Genomic DNA, 23,465 nt, shown 5'->3' with positions numbered 1-23,465 from the left:
TCGTGAAAATGTGGAGTGCTTAGATTCGTCATTTACAACAACTACAACAATAAAGGTAAATAATTGTACACTGATATTTCATTATCATAAACTATGATTGATTGATTAATTGTTAGATTGACACAAAAGTTGAGAAACTGAGTTTATAGGTTATGTCATACTATTGACAAATGTTGATAGTGTTAAGTAAATTATTAGTTTAAATCACTGCAATCAATCGTAATTCAGTCGATTGAGAAGAAACAGCGCGTATTGCTAGTCAAACATTTAAAATAACAAATTATAACCTCTAACCTGTCATAACAGTGCGACCAAACAAACGAACTAAACCGACCAATCACCACGCGCGGAGTTAGAATTTAACTGTGTTTAGCAAGAATTTCAAATTCCAATTTTAGTAAATGTTTTATTCAACTTTACCATTTACAATAACAAATTTTAATTAATTTCAAATTATGTACAATGTTTTAGTAAACAAAATATATTTCTATAGTTAAAATTTGTGCAATTCTTATTTTCATTCAATTCCTTGTTCCTATTGTGCAATTTAATAATATTCATATCAATAAATATTCTACCGAGAAAAAGACGTTGTCACGTAAAATCTTCGCCCGTAAAACCGACTTTACAGGCCACCATAATTTTTTTTTAATCTTTAAAATTAATATTAATAATATATGTTTAAGTTACTATTTTAAACTTCAGAATAATGTTCAATTTTTAACTATTCATGTAGCTCCTAATACGGCAATTACGATTGTAGTAAGCGGATAAATTAAAAATTTAGTGTATTACAATTTTAATTTCCTATTTGATTAGTAAAACATAACATAGAAAAATCATTCGTTATAATGATTATTATAATGGTAATATGATGAAATAATAAAATCCAATCTTCTACTCAACATACTCGAGGAAGGCACTAGTAATTAGTACAACAGCGACCACAAAAGTATACTAATTAGTAACAAGACGAAATCTTCTTAAACTAATTAAAATAAAACTAAATACATGCCTAAATAGAGTCCTCCATCACGTACTACATGTTATTAAGTATACTACATTATGGATGTATATTACGACGGAGGTAGCGTGATAAGATTAAATTAAAAAGTCTAAACTTGTGATAACAGCTTACTAACAATTACTTAAATGTACTTAACAATCTTAGAAGATGGTGCCAAAGTTGGGAGAACCAGTAAGTTTGCAACAATTTTAGGTTATTATTTAACTTTCCGTTCATACGTCTAACAATAGGACAAATCTAAACACGTTATTTAATATTTTTCATTAAAAATGCTATCTAAAATTACATTTTCAAATCAGTAGAACATTTTCAAGCACCCAGGATCCAGATTTGGTTATCCATTTACCTTGAGTCTTGAGAACTGATCAGTATCTCTAATCAATCACATGACAAGGGCCTTAGAACCACACTAGGCTGTTTACCAACAGGCCACAACAGTCGGTTACTGAGGCGTTTGATCATTAGTGACGTCACTGCGGGCTATATATTCTCTGCACAGCCTGCACCAGTCGAAGGTAACGCCACTGCTGGCTGTAGTCTCTTCACAGTCTTGCCATTCCAGACCTCAAACACCAGTTGTAAGATATATAGTACAGTAACAGTCCCAAGATAACAACAGTTTAATAAAATACTATTGTTACGACCATCTTTAATCAGTCACTTGGAAAGGCCTTTTCATTAAAGCCTAAATCTTTTAGCATGATGAGTTGTAAGCCATCATAACTAAATGGTAATTAACGAGTTCTAACTAACAAGACGTAACTAACTTGTAAATTATTTTTACATAGCTTTTATCTTTTTGTTTAACGAATTTCCGTTGTACAAATTTATAAATAGTATTAAATAATATTTATAAACATATTCTAATCACAGTTTCAAATCTGAAATTATTAGAACATATTCCTCAGAGTCTACAAAGGATAAGCTACTTTAAATTTCATATAATAACACAATTTATTTTTCTAAGGGGCTAGCTGCATTATTCATACGGTGCACTAATTTGTAGGCTAATTGTTTTATTAATAAGAGCAACAAAACAGGAATGATCTCGTATCAATTTTAGAGACCACACTGTTCTCTTCAGGTCTGTATTTCCGCCAGAGCGAATAGCACTTCTTTGAAATGTTTCTCCCTCAGCGTCAACTGTGATTTTTTTATTCTTATTGTTATTTCATAAATATTATCGTGCATTATATATGTTCAGGGTGGGTTTATGCATCAATCCTGCAGATGCAGCACAATTCAGTGTAAGTAATAATATAGGCATGGAGGATAAAAATAGTTATATAAACATCTACCATGGCTATACGGCCACTATAGCCATAGTACGGTGACTATAGTCGTTGGCTGAACCAACCCCTGCAGATTGATTGGCAAAATCGGTGCCTCAGTGTTTGATTGTTGCAGAGTCCATACGTCAACGACTATTTCCTTTTTCCTCATGTGTGAGGTTTTCAAAAGTCTGAAAACGGTGGTGCACGTAACTAGTACGAGTAGTAACGAAGCAAATAACTCCACCTATTTTTGCGTAATTTTAAACCGCATTACTGATGAAGCAAGCAGCAATTGCTACAGAGAAACAAAAGTACAAAATTACGCTACGAATCGGTGGCTGGAGTTGTTTAATGAATTTCTTATGAGAGAAAATGTATACTTTTGGAAGGTTTAGGTGTTGCGGCTTTTTCTTTTCCACAAAAGTTTTCATTTTACAGTTCTAAATATTTCCATTGTCATTATGAGAATTATATAATTGTTATAAATTACTACAAGATATAATATATCTAGAATATCAACAAATATTTATTCTCTTCCCCACGTTACACAAAAAGATATTAGGACCAAATTGTTATTTATAAATTCCTAGTATAAATCGTAGAAATATTAAACATCTCTTTTTAAATTCTATACATATCACATCAATAGACTCAAGTAGAATTCATCGTACATTTATATTACAGATTTATCAATTATTCACATTGTCTTTTTTATTGACACAGATCTTCTCTCAACTCAAATGCCTATATAAAAATGTTAAACTATTTGCTCTCAAAATTAAGGGGAAACAAAAGCTTATTTCGTGCTTTAATCAAAATAAAGATAAAAGAAGTGAGGTCACACCGAATGGTTAAAAAAAAAGAACCAGTGGCTTCTTTTTCTTGCTTGTTCTGATCTTTGTTTGGGTGTTCTCCACTCGTGTCTAGAAAATTAGGAAATGGAATATTCACAAGTTTATTTATCCCCCTCAGAGCCGACTAAAACGTCTAACTCAAACAATTTAAACTGTAGTATTACTATCAAATACAGGTATGAATTTCAGATACACTGATAGAAAACTAGATATATATTCGAGACTCAAGTATAATTAATCGTACATTTATATTACAGATTGTATCAATTATTCACATTATCTTTTTATTCGCACAGTGATTTATTATCACAATTTATTATCAAAATTGTAAGACATCAGGGTGTGTGCAATAATTTTGTACAGGAGTGTATATAGGCTGAGTGTAATATATGAGAGCCTACTTCAAAATATTGTTTTTATGGAATAAGTTAAACCCATAAGGGTATTCTACTAAATCATTGCCATAATCATGGTTGTTTATTAATATCTGCAGATGATTACTATGACAAATATCACTTCGTAAATTTTCGCCTTTAAATTTGCTTGGTTGCAGTGAGAAATTGGGATAAAGAAAGCCCAACGGAGCATGAAATATCACAGTAAAAGTGGAACGTGAAAATTTTACACTCTTAGAATTTCTCTCGCTTAAACCTTTCTGACACGTGTTATGTCCTTACATGCTTGATTATCTACAAAACAAACCACAGTCAAACGTTGTTCTTTTTTCTCCACCTATGCTGGATGTTTAAAATCAATTCTCAAACTAATATCTCTTTCTTTTCTGTAACTAGTTAAAAATACTTGTAACTAAAATGACGAAGTAATAATAATAATAATAATAATAATAATTTCTTTATTTCTCTTTCTTTCTTTTACATTTTACATATATATGTATACACAATTCATTCATAATACCAGTCTGTCCTTGATTACAAACTTAAGACTATAGTTTAAAATTAGACAAATAACAAATAAAATAGATACACTATGTACATTAACCAATAGTTTTGTATGAAAGAGAAAGAGAAATCTCCAAGGCTTAGCCTGATTGGAGAATTACACATTCAATTTACATTGTAAAAGCGGTAGCAGAAAGTTATTACAAAATAATCAAAGAAACAAAATTTATTAAATAATCTAAACTCAGATACAGTTGGTACACCACAAGCTTAAAATTACATCTTGTTATAGGCTAAATTGGTTACAGAATTAAAGATCTATTTGTAGAGAATAATAAACAGGAATAGAAAAGGAACAATGTTTAATTTCGAAAGTACAAAATAAAAGCTTTGTGTGAACATAAATTATAGTTCTTCTACGTAACTTCAATAAGATTTGTTCCCTCCCCATCTTTCCCTGACCATACTGAGAAATCAGCAGCTGATAGATAAGATAATTATTTTGGAACCGTCAACCTCAAACTGTTCACAACCTGTCCTGAGTAAATAATGCATAATAACCTAAAATTATGTGATACATTATATGATTATGTGATGTGCTTTGAGTGTTATAGTGTGTTGTGATTAGTTAAAATTTGGATGTTTGATAAGTGCAGTGGTTGTGCTGTGAGAATTTAGTCTACGGTAAGACGAAGTTTTCTTATTTCATAGTACATACAATTAGTCAATCAATATACAATACAATATACTTATAAACAATCATGATAGGGCTTTAAATAAAATCTCACATACATCATGACTAAGTGACAATATTGAACAAGAGAGACTCAATACTCTCTATTTCCAAAACCCAGTTTTTGACTAGTTTATGAAATAAATTCAAACTATTTACTTCTTTAATATTGTTAGGTAACTTATTATAAAACTTTGGAGCAAGAAAGCAAAATGTTTTAGTGAAAAAGGTCGTTTTCGGCTTCGGAACATAGAGATCATTTGAGCTTCGTAATTTCTGTTTATATACAACCATTGAATTACAGTTTCGGCTTTTAACAAAAAACAATTTCAATACTTTGAAAACATATAACTGCCTCAAATTGAAAATTCTTTGATGACAGAATAAAGGAGATGATGGGTGGTCAGGTGGTTTTTTACATACTATCCTTAAAAACTTTTTTTGCAATACTATCAATGGTTTTAAGTTTGTGACATAAGTCCCACCCCAGCTTATTAATCCATATTGTAGTCTGCTATGCACTAAAGAAAAATACAACATTCTCAAAGTAGCCCCATTGCACAGATTTTTAACAAAATAAAATATTCTCAATATGTTATTTATTTTATTTTTGAGGGTCATAATGTGGGTAGTAGTTACCTTAGTTCGCTTAAATGTTAGATTATGTCTCTTTTGTTTTACGTTATATTACTTTTGTTTTACTGTACTAATGACAGATCCTTAATTGTATATAATTTACTTCAAGGCACGTGTGGGAACTATTTAAGATTTGAAACGTCCTAGCAAGTCGTAATTCAGTACGTCTCAGTTGGGTTACTGGATTTTCAGGTCTTTACGGCAATAAACCATGTTATTTAACTGGCAAGAAATAGCTGAAAGAAACACTTTCTTAGGCCTGAACCAGGTTATGCTGAACATTATGAGCATAAACCAGCTAATCCTTGCCTAATTCTGCGCGATCACTTGGCAAGAAAATCATTAGTGGTACAAACACGTGAACTAATTAATGAAGCTAAGCAAATGCCTTCTCTTCGAAAGGAATTCCACAAATGATTACACTCTCAACAAGTTTTCGAAATACAGTCCAGCTCAACTGTCTAGTCACTAATCTTTATTTAATTTTACGACAAACCGATGGTTTGACCGACAAACCGACATTACGATGGTCAGAGTACGAGACGTAGGCACGATGAGCAAGGCTATATCTGATGTCAGATGTTACAGATGGTTGTCGTAGTGCCCTGGTTCAGCTCATAAACACACTAAATGTTATAACCACCCTAAGAATATAAGCCGTGGTGTCTGAATTTGCAGACAGTTTGTTTCAAGTATCGGCTACATAGAAGATTTCTTATTCATGCAATAAAAGCAATTATTTGCCTTTAATGATGACTTTTTTTAAATCCACTGAAAACTTAAACGAATGTTCAAAATCTTAACATTTAACTACGACACGAACTTACAGTTAAGAAAAACAATGTTGCCAGTTTACATTTTATTCCCGTACTATTTAGATACAATATTTAAATACTAACTATTTCAACTGAATATTTCCAAATTATTTCACTCACACAAAATGCCTCATCATCCAGCTGCTATTTAAACAAGGTAGGAGTATGCTTCACCAGGTGTCACACAAAAGGTTTCGTTAAGGTTGCATGCAAATATTTCAAGTTACGCATTTCATTGGTTTACATATTTTACTATTTTATATTATTGTTCTTAGTTTGTTTACAAACCACTTAACTAAAGACTTATCTTTATTCTGCGTTTTTTACCTTGTTACCATCATCACCCTTAAGACCAATGTAAAAATGTTCCTAAACTTTCAACCAAATCCTATGGAGTGGCATGCACCACCATATACCCAGATATGGCTTATTTAGAAATAAACGTTCATGCAAAACATACATGTTATGGGGTGATCTCGTACAAATTATATAAAACTATAAAAATAACGTGTTTTTGCTATTTATATTGCCTGACCTGATACGGACTCCTGCATAGTACATAGTGTGTATATATGTTTTTCTTACCTACAATAATTATTACTGTAGTTTTGGGCAAAAAATTTTTCCTCATACAATTGTAATATTGTACCATTCTATAATGTAAACAAAATGTCATTCCACTACACGCCTACAAGTCCTACCAATTACACAATTATAGTGGATTAAATACTAATAAAGAACAGTAAAACGAAAATTGCTTAAAGTTATGAATGCAATATTTAAATTTAATCAAAATTCGTTTTCAGTTTGATGGATCAAACTTTCTTTTATTCAGTTTGCAAAGTATTTCTTTAATATAATATCCGATTTCAATATTGAATTTCGTTATATAATTAATATTATATTTAGAAAGAACATCTCAATGCCCTTACTATTTAATAATAACAAAGGAAGAAGAATCAGGGCTGCATATTCAAACCGGCACACAAGAATTACCAACAATGTGCACCGCGTTGTGGTACAGACGCCTGTCAATGTAACCGGAAGTAACTCACCACGTGTTGTATACCGGAAGTGGATCGTAACTCATCTGACTTTGCGAATATATACTACGTGAATATGTAACCCAGAGAAGTAATATTTAAATTTTAACTAGAAAATATCTTCAGATCAGGAAATAGAATCATGTTGTTGAAGTTTTGGCATTATAATTTTGAGGTCAAAGATACAGAATGTGATAAACATCATTTTCACGTTTTAAATATAATATTAAAAAGGAGTAAGCGTTAACGTAGTTATACTACTGATAGTAGCATTTGTAATTAGATGACCATCTATATTAGATAATATCCTACATGGTTATATATGAGGGGGGCTCAGAAGGCTCAACTTCCCCCTTATGAAAATTTGAAAGATAAACATTAAGTTTGCACCCAGTAGTTTTAAAGGGGGTCTTAAAGCTTAAAAAATTGTATGGGGAAGATTTCCTAGTCCTTATTTTGGAGGATATTTTATACCTACTAAACTACCCAGTGAGTCAGCGCCTGAATAATTCTCTATATACGCCCCTGATATCCTATTATGTATAGTCCTTAGTGTACAGAGCACAAGATGTGCGTGTACGTGCGACTATGGAGTAGGCTACTACCATTTTATAAACCTTATACTTCGTACAATGCGAGTTGTACCAACTTTACGGCCAGTATAATGATGGAGGTTTATTTTACTATACACTGTTTAACAGCACAGTTTTGAATTATTGCAGTATCAAACAAATGATCCCATAATCAAGTTAAAATTGTTATTACATCACCAGTGGCTTGATAAACATGTTTTGTAGCATAAATGACTACATTAAATTTAATTCATTGTTATTCATAAAAACAGAAGAACGTAAATATAATCACGTTTATTACACATGTTTACAGTCCTTTCTAACTAAATTTGCAATCCGAGAAATAAAATTGTTTATACCTTTACATGTTCTAATTTATTTTTAAAAGATTTGTAGACCAAAAATATTGAACTAACTAAAAATAGGACTTGGATCTAAGTGTATGAATTCCACTATATAGCAATGTAACTCTATGTAGAAATTAAGTTTTATATCATTGTAAGATTACAGATGAAATCTTTCTCGAGATAAAAAAGTAAAAGTAAAGAATTTCTTATTTTACCAGGCGAAGTGTGAGTAATGAGATATCTTGCCACATTATTCATTATTTTTGTTAAAACACCAAGTCACCATAAAATTATGTTACATGTGTTGGGATAGTAGGCTATACAGGGTATATGATATTATATCACATGCTTTAATTTCTTTGCGTGTTACCCATAATAACAATGTAAAAATATTCGCTAACGCTCAACAAAATCCCATGGGGTGACGTGTACCATCTTCAAACTCCAAACTCAATGTTCTTCATATATAAATGAAGCTTCATGCAAAATTTCAAGTTTATAGGTCAGTTTGCTTTTTTTATACAGACAGACAGACAGACAGAAATATAATTTTTCCAGACCCCGAGTGATAGTCTTCGCTAACGCTCAGCCAATAACAATGAATTGTCCAGGGATTTAGTAGACAACCCCGCTATTGCGATGTGTTTCAATTAGAAGAAAAATTATCACAACCACATTATTGACGTAAAAATTATTTTTTTACACTCTTTTCCAATTAGTTTCTAAAAAACTACATAACGTTTATATTGAGTTATTTGTAGCTTGTTACAATTTACTTTTATATTCATCGATTGAAGTATTTTAATTATAAATTAAAATATTACTACTAGTTCGTATAATAGCTGCTTTAAAATGAAGAACTCATTATAAATTTTTAAAAGTTATCATAAACAATCGGTAGATTTCTTTTGTTTATGCAGAACACAAGGGACTGTGGTTTTGCTTTAGGGCGTCCCAGATAAAGCGTTCGATTGTACGAAATTAGACTTTTATTATAAGTATCTGAAATGAATACGAATTTATTAATTGCTACAAAAGTGTTCCAAACTTGAAATAGACTATTTCTAACCTCTTTGTCTGATTGTACTAACGACATCGTTTTTCTTTACTGGATAATGTGAGAACAAAATTCAATTTGCAGCAAAGTTTAGTTTAATCCACTGCTATTATCGAACTGTGATATCTTTTTAAGTAAAGAAACTGCCTCATCGCAGCAATCAATCATTTCACTACGTCACTTCACAGTAGAAAAAGTCAGCCCACACCGAGGATCACAGAATCGTCCATCATGCGCTACGCTATATATCACAAGGCTTAAATGTGGGGCTACTTTCGTGTTTTTGCTAATCCATATGTTTATAAAAACGTAGGCCTACTTAAACTTCCAACATTGAAACCTAAACAATTCTCTACTTTTTCAAATAAAAGCAAATAATACTTTGTTCTGAAAGTCAAATTCTTGGTGATTTATATATGTGTGTAACTAACATATTTTTTAGAACTTTATATGAAACATTGAGTATAGCCACAAAACCTATTTATTATAACTGTGGTTAACTAACTCTAAAATTGAAAAATAGGGTCATTCTTTGACATAAGCGGCATTTATATTGGCCACATTCCTTGATTCCAGGTTACTTGAGTTGAGTAACTTGATTCTGATTTCAGGGCTTAGACTACATTGAAATATAATTAACGATTTCTCCAGGCTTGAATTCAAGTAAAGCACTTGAAGTAGTGTATGTTTGTGAAGATGAGTAATAGATCTTCTGCCTCCATCAAATTTCTATCTTTGCTCTTTTTCAAAGAAGAGTACCACAGTTACTCGGTAGTTTTTATATATCTCAAGAAATTCTATAATTTGTGCACTTCATATTTTTCTAAGACATAGTAAATAAACAACTTTTGAATAAACAATAACAAAGAACCAAGAAGAATCAGCAACAGTGACAATGTAACATCAGATTTGTAGGTTATCTTCTCTGCATCTGTTTACTTATAACAGTACATCTGTGTATAGGAACTTGAATGTGGGTTTACACTGGTCTAGTAACCGTCCCACCTTATTGAAAGCATTCAAAATGCTTAAAACTTAAGCATGTTTCATTTTTACTTCCCACTAGATTTCAGACGTCAAGTACTGCTTGAACCTGCAATAAAATTTAAGTACAACATGCATGTTGGCTTGATCAAGTAAACTTAATAAAGTTTAACATGACGAATGTAAACTCCGACGGAGGTAATGTAACTTGACGGAAGTAGTAGGTCATAAGCCGATTAAATGCATCAAGGATGCAGGAGCTATTATTCAACTTTCCTTGTCACCCTAGTGAATTCGCTTTTCGTGTTTCATTAGATCGCAATTAATTAAATCACTCCAATCACTTGATAATAATACTATTTAAGCAAGCTAATCTACGCCTTTTAAAAACTTGATGTGCTTAGCAAGGATTTAAGCTAAGAATAAAGTATCTATCTTTTTTAAATCGCATATATGTTTGATTATTTCCTAATTTTATTTTCTGTAATGTGGGGCTTGTTATAAATTTATGTCTTCTTTTTATAAAATTAGTGGAAATGAAATGAATGAAATCTTTAAATATGTTTAAAATCAAGTACAATTAAGTTAAATGTAACCAGTGTGAAAATTAAGTTTAGTATTTAATGTTTTCTAAACATAATGTGAATTGAATTTTTGAAAATTCACTTTTCGGAAAATTTGGAAAAACAAAAAAAGATGACTGTTACATTAAGAAAAATAAGGTTGGGGAAAGTTAAAGGAATTTTTGTCTTCATCTTTATCCTCTGCATGTAATATCTCTAATTTCATTTTGGAACCGGTTCAGACCCATCACTTTTTTCTCCAAGTCACAAGCCGCTTTTCCGCTTTTCCTAATCGGATTCGGTCATGCCGAGTTATGGCTTCCACCATAAACATCCCATTCTCCAGCTTAGGCTAAGTTCCTATTCTCGTCATCACTTTAAATTTGGAAACATCCCCCCTTATAAGAAACGACAACTTCATAGATGACTTCTAGAACTCTCACATGAGGAACACATAATAGTTATCTATCAATCATATTGAAAAGATTAGAGCAAAGAAAAAAACTTGAATATAGATATATTAATCAATAAATCTTACAACTGGCTAATAATATTTCATGCTTTCATTTTGGGTTTCATGAAGAGATACTATGTTCTAAATCAATTTTACCATATAACTAGAGTTTGGTTTAGACCTTATTCTCACTAACAGTGTCGAATCCTTAATTTTAGGAATGCTTATATTTCCTCACTTCGTTACATTTATTCCAACCGATTTTCTTTGTATTCCTCAAGGCAACAAAACAATCACTTTCAAAATTATGAAAACCAAACAAAAGTTCTCAGAACACAAAATTAAACTTTTGTTTACATTCCAAACATAAGCAATAAAATCTTCAATTAAAATAGCTGGCTTGTGGTTGTTTTGTGGTTTTAACAACAAGTACTTATGTATGAGCAAACAAGCATAACTCCGATACTTGGTGAATATCCTAGGGATGTTTGTCAATATTTCATGCGTTTGAAAAAGACTTTTTCGCCGTTAAATTTTGTTAAGTGTTACATATCATTTAAATCGGAAAATATCACAGATTTAAAATCAATCAAGACTTACAAGTCACCAAAATACAATAAATAAGTTTAGACTACCCTTATTACGATATTCATACATTATATAAATTTAACAACATATCAATTCAATTAAAGAATTTACATACAAGCTTGATATTCCTTTATTTGTTATTATTTCTCTACATTAAACAAGGTGCTTATACACACGCGCGCGCGCATACACACACGCACACACACACACACACACACACACACACACACACACACACACACACACACACACACACACACACACACAGCTTTGCTGCGCTGAGATTGCATGTAAAATTTATTTTTAATAAATAAAAAGTATATTGCTCATTTTATCTCGAGATGTTCTGCTGATGAATAGATAGACAATCATACAGAAAATAAATCTTTTCATCCCCCGAGATACTAACGAGAAATTTTGTCAGCCTATTGAGTGATGACGCTCAGCAAAATCCCATGGATGGACAGGCACACTCATAGAACTCATTGTAGTCTATGTAGAAATCAGGTTTCATGCAATATTAAAAGTCTCAATTCAACTCGAAAATCTTTCTAGAAGTATCTTGCAGATTGTTTGTCTATGTGTCACTAAGTCAAGTGTTAAAAAGCCATATGATTATACTCGGTGTGATTACGTTCTGTGATATTCTCGTTACCATCATGATTACCCGTAAGGCCGATGTAAAAAATTTTACTAACGATCAGCCAAATCTTATGGCGTGACAAATCCCAAATTCGAAATTGGCTACACGTATAGAGATGAAGGTTCCTGTAAATTGTGTACAGGTTAGATCTGTCTTGAGATATGTTTCTGCCAGACAGACAGGCATACAAAAAGAAACCTCTTTCAGACTCTTGAGTAATATGCTTCGCTAAAGCTCAGCCAATAATAACTTAACAATTTACCACCGCATTTGTTGCAAAAGCTTTTTAAATAGTATTTGGTAGTTGGATCCCGCTCCTATTTATCTGCACATGTAATGGAATTTTGAATAAAATTATTCCGAGAAGCAAATAAATTCCAAAAACATTTCTTTGAGAACAAATAATTACAGTTTTTTTAAGTTATGGTAAAGTAAATTAAAGCACTTAAAATTTTCTCTTAGATTTAGCACGGAGTCTAATCTACCATCTAACAAACCTATAACTTATCTCCAAAGTTTTTTCAGCAGGGCCGTTTTAATGTTGAAATTCTGTAATACTGTTCATCATCTTTCACCGAATCCACAGAATTAATCTCAATAACAGTCGTACAGTAAAGACAATTTATTTCAAAACTCAGCAGCCCTGCTGTTGCTAAATACAGAATAAGTCGGAATGGTTCATTCATTCAAACCACACTGAATCGCAAGGTAGCAAACATAATATTTTCATAATTAAAAATGAACACACGAAACCAATGTAATCGCCATTTTACCTCAATGATATCTTGATCACAACATTAAAAACAACCGAATGACCCACTATATTTGAAGAATCATTAGCCACCTTTCATTGAATGTTACTTATTTATTAAAAAATGTCTATACAAATGTCTAAAAAAAGTATATTCAAATTTGTTTAAGCTAGGTATAACAGTGAAAGGTTAAAACTTCGTATTATTTTAAGTGTATTATACAAGAGTTTTGACCGGGCGGTTAAATCTCAAAAATTGACAGTGGCGATGGCGTATTCACATATATTATACGTAGTCATACCGTTTCGAACCCCCCCCCCCGTTTTATGATCTGTACATTACATACTTTTTCCTTGCAAATTAACAAAAACGTAGCTATTATGACTTTAAAACCTGCTTAGTTTAATGCTCAATTCCGCTAAAAAATCATGATCAGTCTATTGAATTCACGTCTTAAGAACGTACTTTTTACCATAACGAGTACAATAACATTGTTTATAAGAAATATTATGCAATGAATCTTAAAAACTAGTTTTTAATTAAACTTTAGAGTATTAATATACCACACTTCACAATTCTGAGTTTTACATATGTAATTCGGAGTGCATAATAATAATATATAATTAATCAAATAAATCATGACACGCTACACTACTTATGCCTTAATCTAGAGAAAAATTTATGTTCTGTAATTGCAAAAAGTAGCACTATATATTCAGTATGAGATGAATTACGAATTTTACTTGAAAACAGAGCACTAAACATTGCGCATTAAGCTAAATATATCATAACATTAAAAAGACAATAACATTAATAACATACATTGTATTAGGTTTGAAAAAACACACAAATGGGTTTGAAAAGCTTTTGGGGAATGAATGAATCTAAAAGACCTGATATATGCACAAAAGATCAGAGAAAAATCCGTTGGTAACACTGAGCGATTCCGGCCGAACGCGCGGCAAACGAGGCGGCAACTGTGAGAGTGGCAGCCCTGTTTTCAGCTGACTGATGAGAAGTGATGGAAAACTACCTTTTATTTGCGCATTGTTAACTGAGTCAAAGTAGTTGCCTGCATAATACACGCAATATGCACATATGCGTACTTTAATTAATTAAAGTAACTAACGTATTTTTTCAGCGCACTTACTGTATGTGGGGATCCAGTATAATAAGCGTCCCAAACTCGAGTGATCGATTTATTATATTTTATAAATACAGTACTTATCTCATAGAGTGTGTTTTATTCACCATGATACTATTACTTTTTGTACTGTAATTTTAAAATAACGTAATTTGGTTTAAGTAGCTGTAGGGAGGATTCTTTACTCGTGAATATCGATGATTCGATATTATCGATCATTCGAGTATTTGACGCTTTTATACTACAGTCGGATATGAAAAATAGTAATGTTTGCGACAGTGTACACCGTTTTAAATATTTTTATACGTCGTTGTTTGAAATTTCCGTGTAGTTACGAACTAAGGTTCAAAACTGTCAGTATACGTATCATAAAAACAAATTTGGTGCCTGTTCACTGAATAAAGAAAACTTAAAAAGTCAAATTTCGAGATAAATTAAATCGATGCTTGGGATTCCCACTTGAGTGTAAGCTATGACGTAGAAAGTCAAATGTTCAATTCCCGTAAAACAGCAACATATCCGTAGAAAAAAAAATACAAAACGGAGGCCTTACGATGATTAAATTCACGTGTTCGACGTCAAAATAGAAACTAACATTCTTAAAGCTAGAATTACTATTAAATGAGCTTCTATCGCAGGTTTTAGGACAATATGCCATCCGATTATATATATATATATATAATCGGATGGCATATTATATATATATATATATATATATATATATATATATATATATATATATATATATATATATATATATATTATATATACAAAGATTCAGACGATTACTATGCAGCCACTTTAATTATTATTTTCAAATTTTGCTATTACGAATAATATTTAAAATTTCTTTCATTAGAATGGCGTACACAAGTACTTTTATAATTGTGTTGGTAGGTTATTCTACGGAAATCAATGTACACACACAAAACGTAGTTTGTATTATATCTTGCGCACGCGCGCGCGCACACACACACACAAACGCGCGCGCACATGCATGCACGCACGCGTTATAAACACACAGTAATTTATTTCTATAATGTTTTTTTCTTTTAGTGTAGTATACAGCATAATCTGAGCTATTGTATTTGATTGTATTAGTTACACGTGAGATAAATTATTCCCACGGACAAGGTGTACTGGTGTTAGTTTTGAGTTAGTTCTGAGGTCTGACGCTATGGCTGCGCCACTTAACTTTTATCGTTGCCATTCAAATACCTTAACCTCTTACTCCATAGAGGGCAGCCCGAACACTCACATTTTCCTTGCCTAAATTTATAGTCATTGGTAAGTAACTAATACATCAAAAGGTACTTTAACTAAACAGAACTCTACTTAGAATGCACATAGGTAACACAAGTATTTTTTATGAACATTGTTTACCTTTAAACAGCTACTAACTTGTTGTAAGCACCTTGTTCCCCCAACTTTGGCTCTACGTCGTAGCCTAATACCGTTAAGTTTAGTTAGTAAGCTGTTAACACAAGTTCAGCCTCTTAACTTGATCATATCACTCCAGTTTCGCCATAACACGTCATACTACACATTAATAATAACTTATCTCCTGTCGTGATAGCAAAAGATTCAGTTTGGAATATAATAAATCTGTTGGCTGATCGCAAGCAAAAGATTTCCTGTTCGTGAGTCGGAAAAGCCAGTCTGTTTAATTTAATAGCATCATAAATACTAGGAATACGCTTTAAAATAAGGCTTAATAAATGTACGCTGTAGTTTATTCTACGTAAAATGTTATTTACATAATGAATTACAAAAATTTGTATTTTATTAAATGTATTAATTCTTAAGTTTTAGTAAGTTCAAACTAAATTTAAAAATTAATGAAACTAACAAAAGTGTTCTTGAGTTTGAATAAGATTTCATTAAAGTGTGTAGTATATTCTATGAATTATAAATCCGGCGATATAAAATGTATATTTTTTATTACAAACTTTGATAAAACTTTTTCTAGCTTTATAGTAAAACTTAATGAAGACTGTACAGCCTATGCACTCTTCTTTGCTACAATAAGATAGTTTTCATGTTTATTTTGATTCTTTAATCAACGAATCCGTAATTAATTTGCTAAAAATTAATGTGAATGTCTATTTACTCCATTATATATATATATATATTTTTTTAATTTTCCTCCACAAATAGTAGTGGAAACGCGTATTGAACGTTTTCAGCTAAAAAATATCAGCATGCTATTTTAACTCGTGTCGAGGAAAACAATGGACGCGGCGTAAACAACTGACGTTGATTTAAACGCACTTACTGTCATTTCAATTTACTGCCTTTTCTTTGTACGTGAAAATGTCCGTGTTCTACAAATAGTAGTGGAAACACGTAGTAAAATTGTTCACGTATTAAAATTCAGCGGCAAATCTCAATGTGCATTATGTAAATGTAAAAACTAACATGGTCTTAAATGCACTTACTGTTATAACAGGTTACTACTTTTTCTTTTAAATACAAATATCTATGTTTCTCTACGAATAGCAGTAGAAACACGAAGTGCAATTTTACAGATAATAAATTTCAAAGTGGCATTTTAACGTGTGTTGTGGAAACAGTAGTCGGCGCGTAAACAACTGACGGTGATTTAAATGCACTTACTGTCATTTTAATTTACTCCGTTTTCTTTCTAAACAAAAATCTCCTAGTTCTACACATGTGGAAACATGTAACAAAACTGTTCGGGAAATAAATTTCAGTGGGTTATGTCTGAGTGTGGAGTGTGTTGCGAAAAAGAATTAAATGTTGTGTAAACTGGTTTTTTACACTAAACTATAGTTTATTCGCTCAGCTTGAATGATTTAAAATCTAGTGTCTTTGAAAGGACAGATGTTCTACACGTTCTGTCCTTGCTTCGGAAAATATATTTATATTTTTAGCTTCTAAAAAGCTCCTGTTCGGAACTTTCTATGGTATTTTAATAAGCAAGTTCTCTTCTTGTACATTCACTATTTTGTGTCATGACGTTTTACTTTGATAACGACTTTCTAAGCAATGGTTCTGGTATAAAATATTAACCAACTTATAAAACTTTGTCTCGTTGTCCATATCCTTTGATGCTTGGTTCCCTCATACCAATCCGTGGAGATGTGTAATTGCCTTTTCATAGCGTATTCTTAGGGATATCTTAGTTTTTGTTCAAAAATGCAACAATCTCAGTTGGTAATTTAGCGGCTATCCCTCATCTTGAATGATTTGGCGATTTCAGTAAAGTTATATTTCCCCTCTATTCATTTCTTTTTTAGTTTTTGTAGAAAATCCTATTCTATAATAATTATAATAAATCAATATTATGAAATGTATGTATTTTTTGATTGAACATTTTGCTCACAGTTTCAACGTCGTTTTGGACATACACAAACAGTGCACCTTTCGCCAGTGCCTTGTGTAAGCCAACCTCGGCCTTGTCCGCATATTTTCTCAGCATTTGACCCCAGCAAGCGTCTCGCTTTATGACTAGCGGAGCCACTGCTTTGAACTTCGCTTGTCAACTCCATTTCGCTAAACTCACACGTTTGTTTGCCGCTTGGCTGCGGGAATATATATAAATACGTTTTAACTATTTTTGTTGAATTTCGTATTAGTAAGATTATTTCATGTATTAAAGATTATTGATTTTAATCTTAAATGGGCATAAATAAAAAAGTTAAAATTTTTTATCACTAAAACTATATTTATTCAGTTTTTATACACTCACACTTTTCTTGCCAAATCCATTTCATGCGAACGTTTTAGTTTGCAGTTCACGCACAATAATTCCAAAATACAATTCTAAAGTCTGTAAATCTAGTTTCATTTACATCCAAGATTGTAATTAAAAACTGTGAAGAAATTGGAAATTTTATGAGTACTTAGAATAAAAATGTACTGCACTAAAATGACTTCAAAGCTACAGAGCAATTTGATGGGTTTTTTCAATTGAAAGATCGAAAACATTCTGCAGTTTCCGAGCAAACGAATTTCTTTTCCGAATGGACCTAATCTTGCCCAACTTTTTGCACTTCCCTTACACTTGAAAATATAATTAACATCTTATAATCGAGGTTTAATTTATTCTCATTAATTATTGTAGTTTGACTTACCAAATACTGTCAGATACAGACACTGTTAATAAATAAAAACTTTAAAATGTCCAAATGTTTAAATCCAGACTTAATTTGCGGAGTCAATCCAAGAAATTAACGCAGAGAATCCCAAACATCAGCTTGAGCAGCACACCTGCCACTTCTCAGACTTCCGGTTGTTAAAGATTTAATTAAATCTCATAAGACTGTTATTGTTCCTCTTTTAGAATTCCGTCACTTTATCGTCTCTGCATGACTAATTAAGTACTGCTAATTGGTTTGGTGATAGTAACTTTGTGTTTCATAATAGGTAAATCAGTATATTTATATAAACCATCAATATAAATATATTTGATATATTTCTTAAACTAATCAAATGCTAAATAGAGTATATTAGAGGAATATCAAGAATAGAGATATTGTTAGTATTTTAAATAATAAGTGGAATAATGCAAATACAAGGCAAACATTGTTGCATTATTATTATTAATCCGGCTCATATTTTATAATATAATATTATATTATATAAAATAATATAAGCCGGATTGTGTCACCTGATATTACTGGAACATTTATTTATTCCTCCCGCAAATAACAAATCCTTATATTATTTATGTAAATTCATTCACATTTCTTGCAAATCATTTGAACTTCACTTTAGGTTGAGAATTTGTTAATTCTATAATATAATAAAATTAAATAATGTAAAATAAAATATAAAAAGTTCAAAATTGATTTTTACAAACTAGTTTTGTTAATTAATACAGTAAATCTGAAAAATGCAACAAACCCATAGCGTTAGGGCTTACCAAAAGTTATTTTTATAATAGGTAAGTGCCCCATTCCCAGACCTTCAAGCAATTAAAGGCGCTAGTTTATTTCACAGTTATTATAAAATACATAAAAACCGAATATGTAATCATGCACTACTTCTATTTTGAGAGCTTCATATCACAAACGACGTATACACTTTCACTTAATTGGTCAAAACTATGGATGTTTGCTTTAAGGCAATATCTTTTGATTTCATTACACACCGATATCTTTTCGTGATATGTCATACTCTGTTTCTTTACACCATAATGCTTAACCAAATAGAAATAAATTAGTGGTAGTTTTTTGGTATACTCCAATCTTTGTTTGTCCTGGAATTCCGAATCCATCATACATAGCTCTGTAGGATTATTTTAACTTTCGTATAAACTCTCAATAATTATTACACAATTACGCAAAGAAATCCCTGATCGTATCATAATAAAATCAATTAGTAAAGTAAATTTACACGATACCACAAATTACGAGTAGTTAGTAATATGTGGTTTCTTACCCCACAAATCTCTTGGCCTTCAATATTCTATCTTACATACTTTTTTAAGACTTTTAAGTGATATTTTGCATAATTAAACGCCTTACACAGTAGCTGTGCTATTTCCATACGTGAAATGTTACCAAATTTTAAAATATAATAATGTTTCCGTATTGGTTTGTAGCCGCGTTTTATTTTTTTAATTGTTTATTTCAACGTTAATACTAGCGGAATGAAGCCCAAATAACAGACCCAGTTACAAATGCTATATCACTAATTACTTACAACCTCAACATTTTTATTACTTAATTATTACAAACCATAATTATTAAAACAAGCAACGTTGACAATTCCAGTATTTTTACTCGTTTGTAATGTTTTATTATCTTCTTAATGACACAACGTAAAATATCATCAACATAATACATGTCCTTTGCGCCATAACACACACTTATAGAATAGGTAAATCTCTTATAAGCTAAGTATTCCCAAACCATTAACAAAGTTAATATTTAAGCAATCAGTTTAATTCATGTACCGCTTCGAGTGACAAACCCTCAGTGTTAAGAGTGGTTTATTCGTTCTTTCAGCCATTCATGAGGTCTTTCAATATTTCTCACGTTTAATTTTATATTTGATTGAGAACCTCATTGTAAGGGGTTTCTCTTTGCATAAAGTATTCAGTAAATACATTAGTATGAGAGCATCAATATATACTCTATGCAAACGTTTCTGTAACAATCGCATAGAGTTATTACTAAATTATACCCAGTATTTTTTTAAAACCCAGTATAATTTTTATACCCAGTAGTAATTTCAATATATTATTGCAGTTATATTGTAAAAGACCATTTATCATCAAAGTTTGTATGGAACTGTCCATTAAATTAGCTCTTATTCTATGGCTCCTAGTTAGTATGCGGCTACAGACGTTTAAGACTTTGTTAATTAGTCTCCATCTGGTGAACTCGTTAAAGTTGACACTGGCTGTCCATCATTTAACGCACAATGTCTGTGTCTCGTGACTGCCTTCTGGTTCTGTTTGGTTGGTACAAGCCTGACAGTTGCTCCTTATGTAGAAATTAAATTATTATGCTAAAGTTGACAATGTATGTGTCTCGTGACTTCAGTCTGGTTCTGTTTGGTTGGTACAACCCTGACAATTGCTCCTTATGTATAAATTAAATTATTATGCTAAAGTTGACACTGGCTGTCCATCATTTAACGCACAATGTCTGTGTCTCGTGACTTCCGTCTGGTTCTGTTTGGTTGGTACAAACCCTGACAATTGCTCCTTATGTAGAAATTAAATTATTATGCTAAAGTTGACACTGGCTGTCCATCATTTAACGCACAATGTCTGTGTCTCGTGACTTCCGTCTGGTTCTGTTTGGTTGGTACAACCCTGTCAATTGCTCCTTATGTAGAAATTAAATTATTATGCTAAATTTGACACTGGCTGTCCATCATTTAACGCACAATGTCTGTGTCTCGTGACTTCCTTCTGGTTCTGTTTGGTTGGTACAATCCCGATCTTACCGTAGAGTTGCTCCTAATGTACAACTCCAATTATTATATTAAAGCTGATACTGTCTGTCCACCATCGAACACACAACGTCTGTGTCTTGTAACTACCTTAAATGTTACTCCATAAATGTTAAAGATGCTGGATGTTTTTTTTTCTTTTGGAGGTCTTAGATAATAAGGTAATTCAGATCATTAGCAAATAAAAGTACTCCTGGACTATTATCCATGTAGCTGCCGCGTGTAAACTGAATGAGTGTATAACGTGACATATGTGTGACATTTAAATCTTAAATGTGAGAACCATTAGCCTATGTATTTCCAATAACAAAATTGTCACTGGTCTTTTTGCTAAACCTCCTCTCTCTGTCCAGGGTTGCAATGCTGTGGTCGGTGGTGATCGCTGTGTGTATGAGCATTCTGCTGTCGCCAGTTACCTCTTTCTCCCCGCGATTCCAATGGATTGACTCCGATGATATCCTCGCCCAGGCGCTGATGGAGGAGCCCACGTCAAGAATGGAAAACAGAGAACTAGGCGATGGTTGGTTACAAAACTTAAAAGTTCTATTATTGATTATTTTTAATATCTTAAACTAAAAGCAATCCTAAAAACACAATCCCAAACTTGTAACACAGCCTTGAAATGAAGTGTTGAAGGTGCAATAACATGCTGACAAAATGTTCACTTTGGTAATACTCTTATTTAACACTTTGTTTAATACTGTTTTGAATACCCAAAGACAAAAATTAAGTCAGTTTAGTATACATACTAGATTTAATTCATCATTATATCGTAACATTATAATTTAGTCTATTCTGTTTATCTGTATGGATATCGCACAATGGGTTACAATAATTGATATTAAATTTATAAAACCTATATAGTATTTTTTTACTCCCTTATCTTGGCAGATAATTTTTTTGAGAGTGGCTTTAATATTGAGAACCTCTTAGCTCATTATAACTGACAGAGATGACCGAACACCACTTTTAATGTGAGTTAATGTGAGCACACCTAAATAAACAGTACTACCAATCCATTGTTTGTCTTACTGCATTTCCAAAAACTTAACCATTTCTAATTTTGTCTATTGAGTTGTGTAAAAGCGGTTTTACAGTTCATTAACAATGATATTATCTAATATTGTGGAAGAGATAGAAATGAAATGGTGTTTTAAACGCAATCCTGGAAAATTTATAGTCCTGTAAACCACACAGCATCTTACAATATAAAATCGTTACCAACTCACCACAAGCACAAATCATCTAAAGACTTTTCTATGATTAGCTTAGTGTATAATCTGTGATTTGTGTGATCCAACTTATTAGGCCGAGGTTAAAATGTGTCTGCCACATCCCGAATGATCTTGTTGATTGGAAGGTAATGTGCGTAGTAACATCACTTTGACCACCTTCTGCAGGGTATGTTAAACAACTACTATGGGCTGTTCCAGAGCTGATGGCCGAGAAGCGAGCCCTCTCCGTGCTTTCGAGGTGGAAGCCGTTCACCGACACATTCCGGTCCAGTGGGCTGCCCAGCCGGTCGCACATAATGAGCGAACTGCTGCCCCGCGGGGTGGAAGTGGTGTCGGCCGAGACTCGGGGTACCCTGCGCCCTCATGGACAGCCTCTGAGGTGGGGTCGACGTCGCTAGCTACAGCCAGACCTCGTGGTCTCACAGCTCCAGTCACGGCACTTGGAGCTCTGAGTCCACGCCAAGCTCTGTAGCCTAATCCTCGTCTACTGCTACTCACTTCAATTTCTTCTTAGTTTTGTTCCAACGACTTTGTGATTAAAACTGCTTTAAAACTCCTGTCTTTTTATTGTCCTACACAATGCTGTACTTAAAATTATCACTGGAATCGTACTTAGTTTGTAAATTCAGGCTATAAACTTACCTATGTGGTATAGTATAGTGTTAACATTATTGTTAGAGAGGAAAGGAAGATGGAGAAGTTAGTCATATCCCTGTTACGCCTTTCGTTTTATTTATTTTTTTACTTTTGCATGTATTGAAATTGTACATACTTCCTTACTGTTCAAAGCCTCACTGAGTGAATAGTGTAGATAATATTACATTGAATACAAGCAATAATCCGGCTAGTAATGGGCCAATGTGAATGGTACGAGTCTAAGCGTAGTAACTAAGGTAGAGAAGTAAATCACAATGA

The 23,465-nt window shown here is 32.2% G+C and overlaps 1 protein-coding gene across 1 annotated transcript in view; it reads left to right on the top strand.

Moving 5' to 3' along the window:
* LOC124360240 overlaps nt 1-23,110 on the top strand; it is a 177,440-nt gene extending 154,330 nt beyond the window's left edge. The window contains exons 2-3 of the mRNA XM_046813675.1: nt 21,669-21,835; nt 22,749-23,110. Of these exons, the coding sequence (XP_046669631.1) occupies nt 21,676-21,835; nt 22,749-22,948 (360 nt within the window). The 5' untranslated portion in view covers nt 21,669-21,675 and the 3' untranslated portion in view covers nt 22,949-23,110. The remainder of the gene's footprint in view (nt 1-21,668; nt 21,836-22,748) is intronic.
* The last annotated feature ends 355 nt before the right edge of the window (nt 23,111-23,465 follow it).

The sequence above is a fragment of the Homalodisca vitripennis genome, chromosome 4 (genome assembly GCF_021130785.1).
Source record: "Homalodisca vitripennis isolate AUS2020 chromosome 4, UT_GWSS_2.1, whole genome shotgun sequence".
Taxonomy (NCBI): Eukaryota; Metazoa; Arthropoda; class Insecta; order Hemiptera; family Cicadellidae; genus Homalodisca; species Homalodisca vitripennis.
Note: the sequence above shows the minus strand (reverse complement) of the source record. Positions and strands in the feature narration are given on the sequence as shown.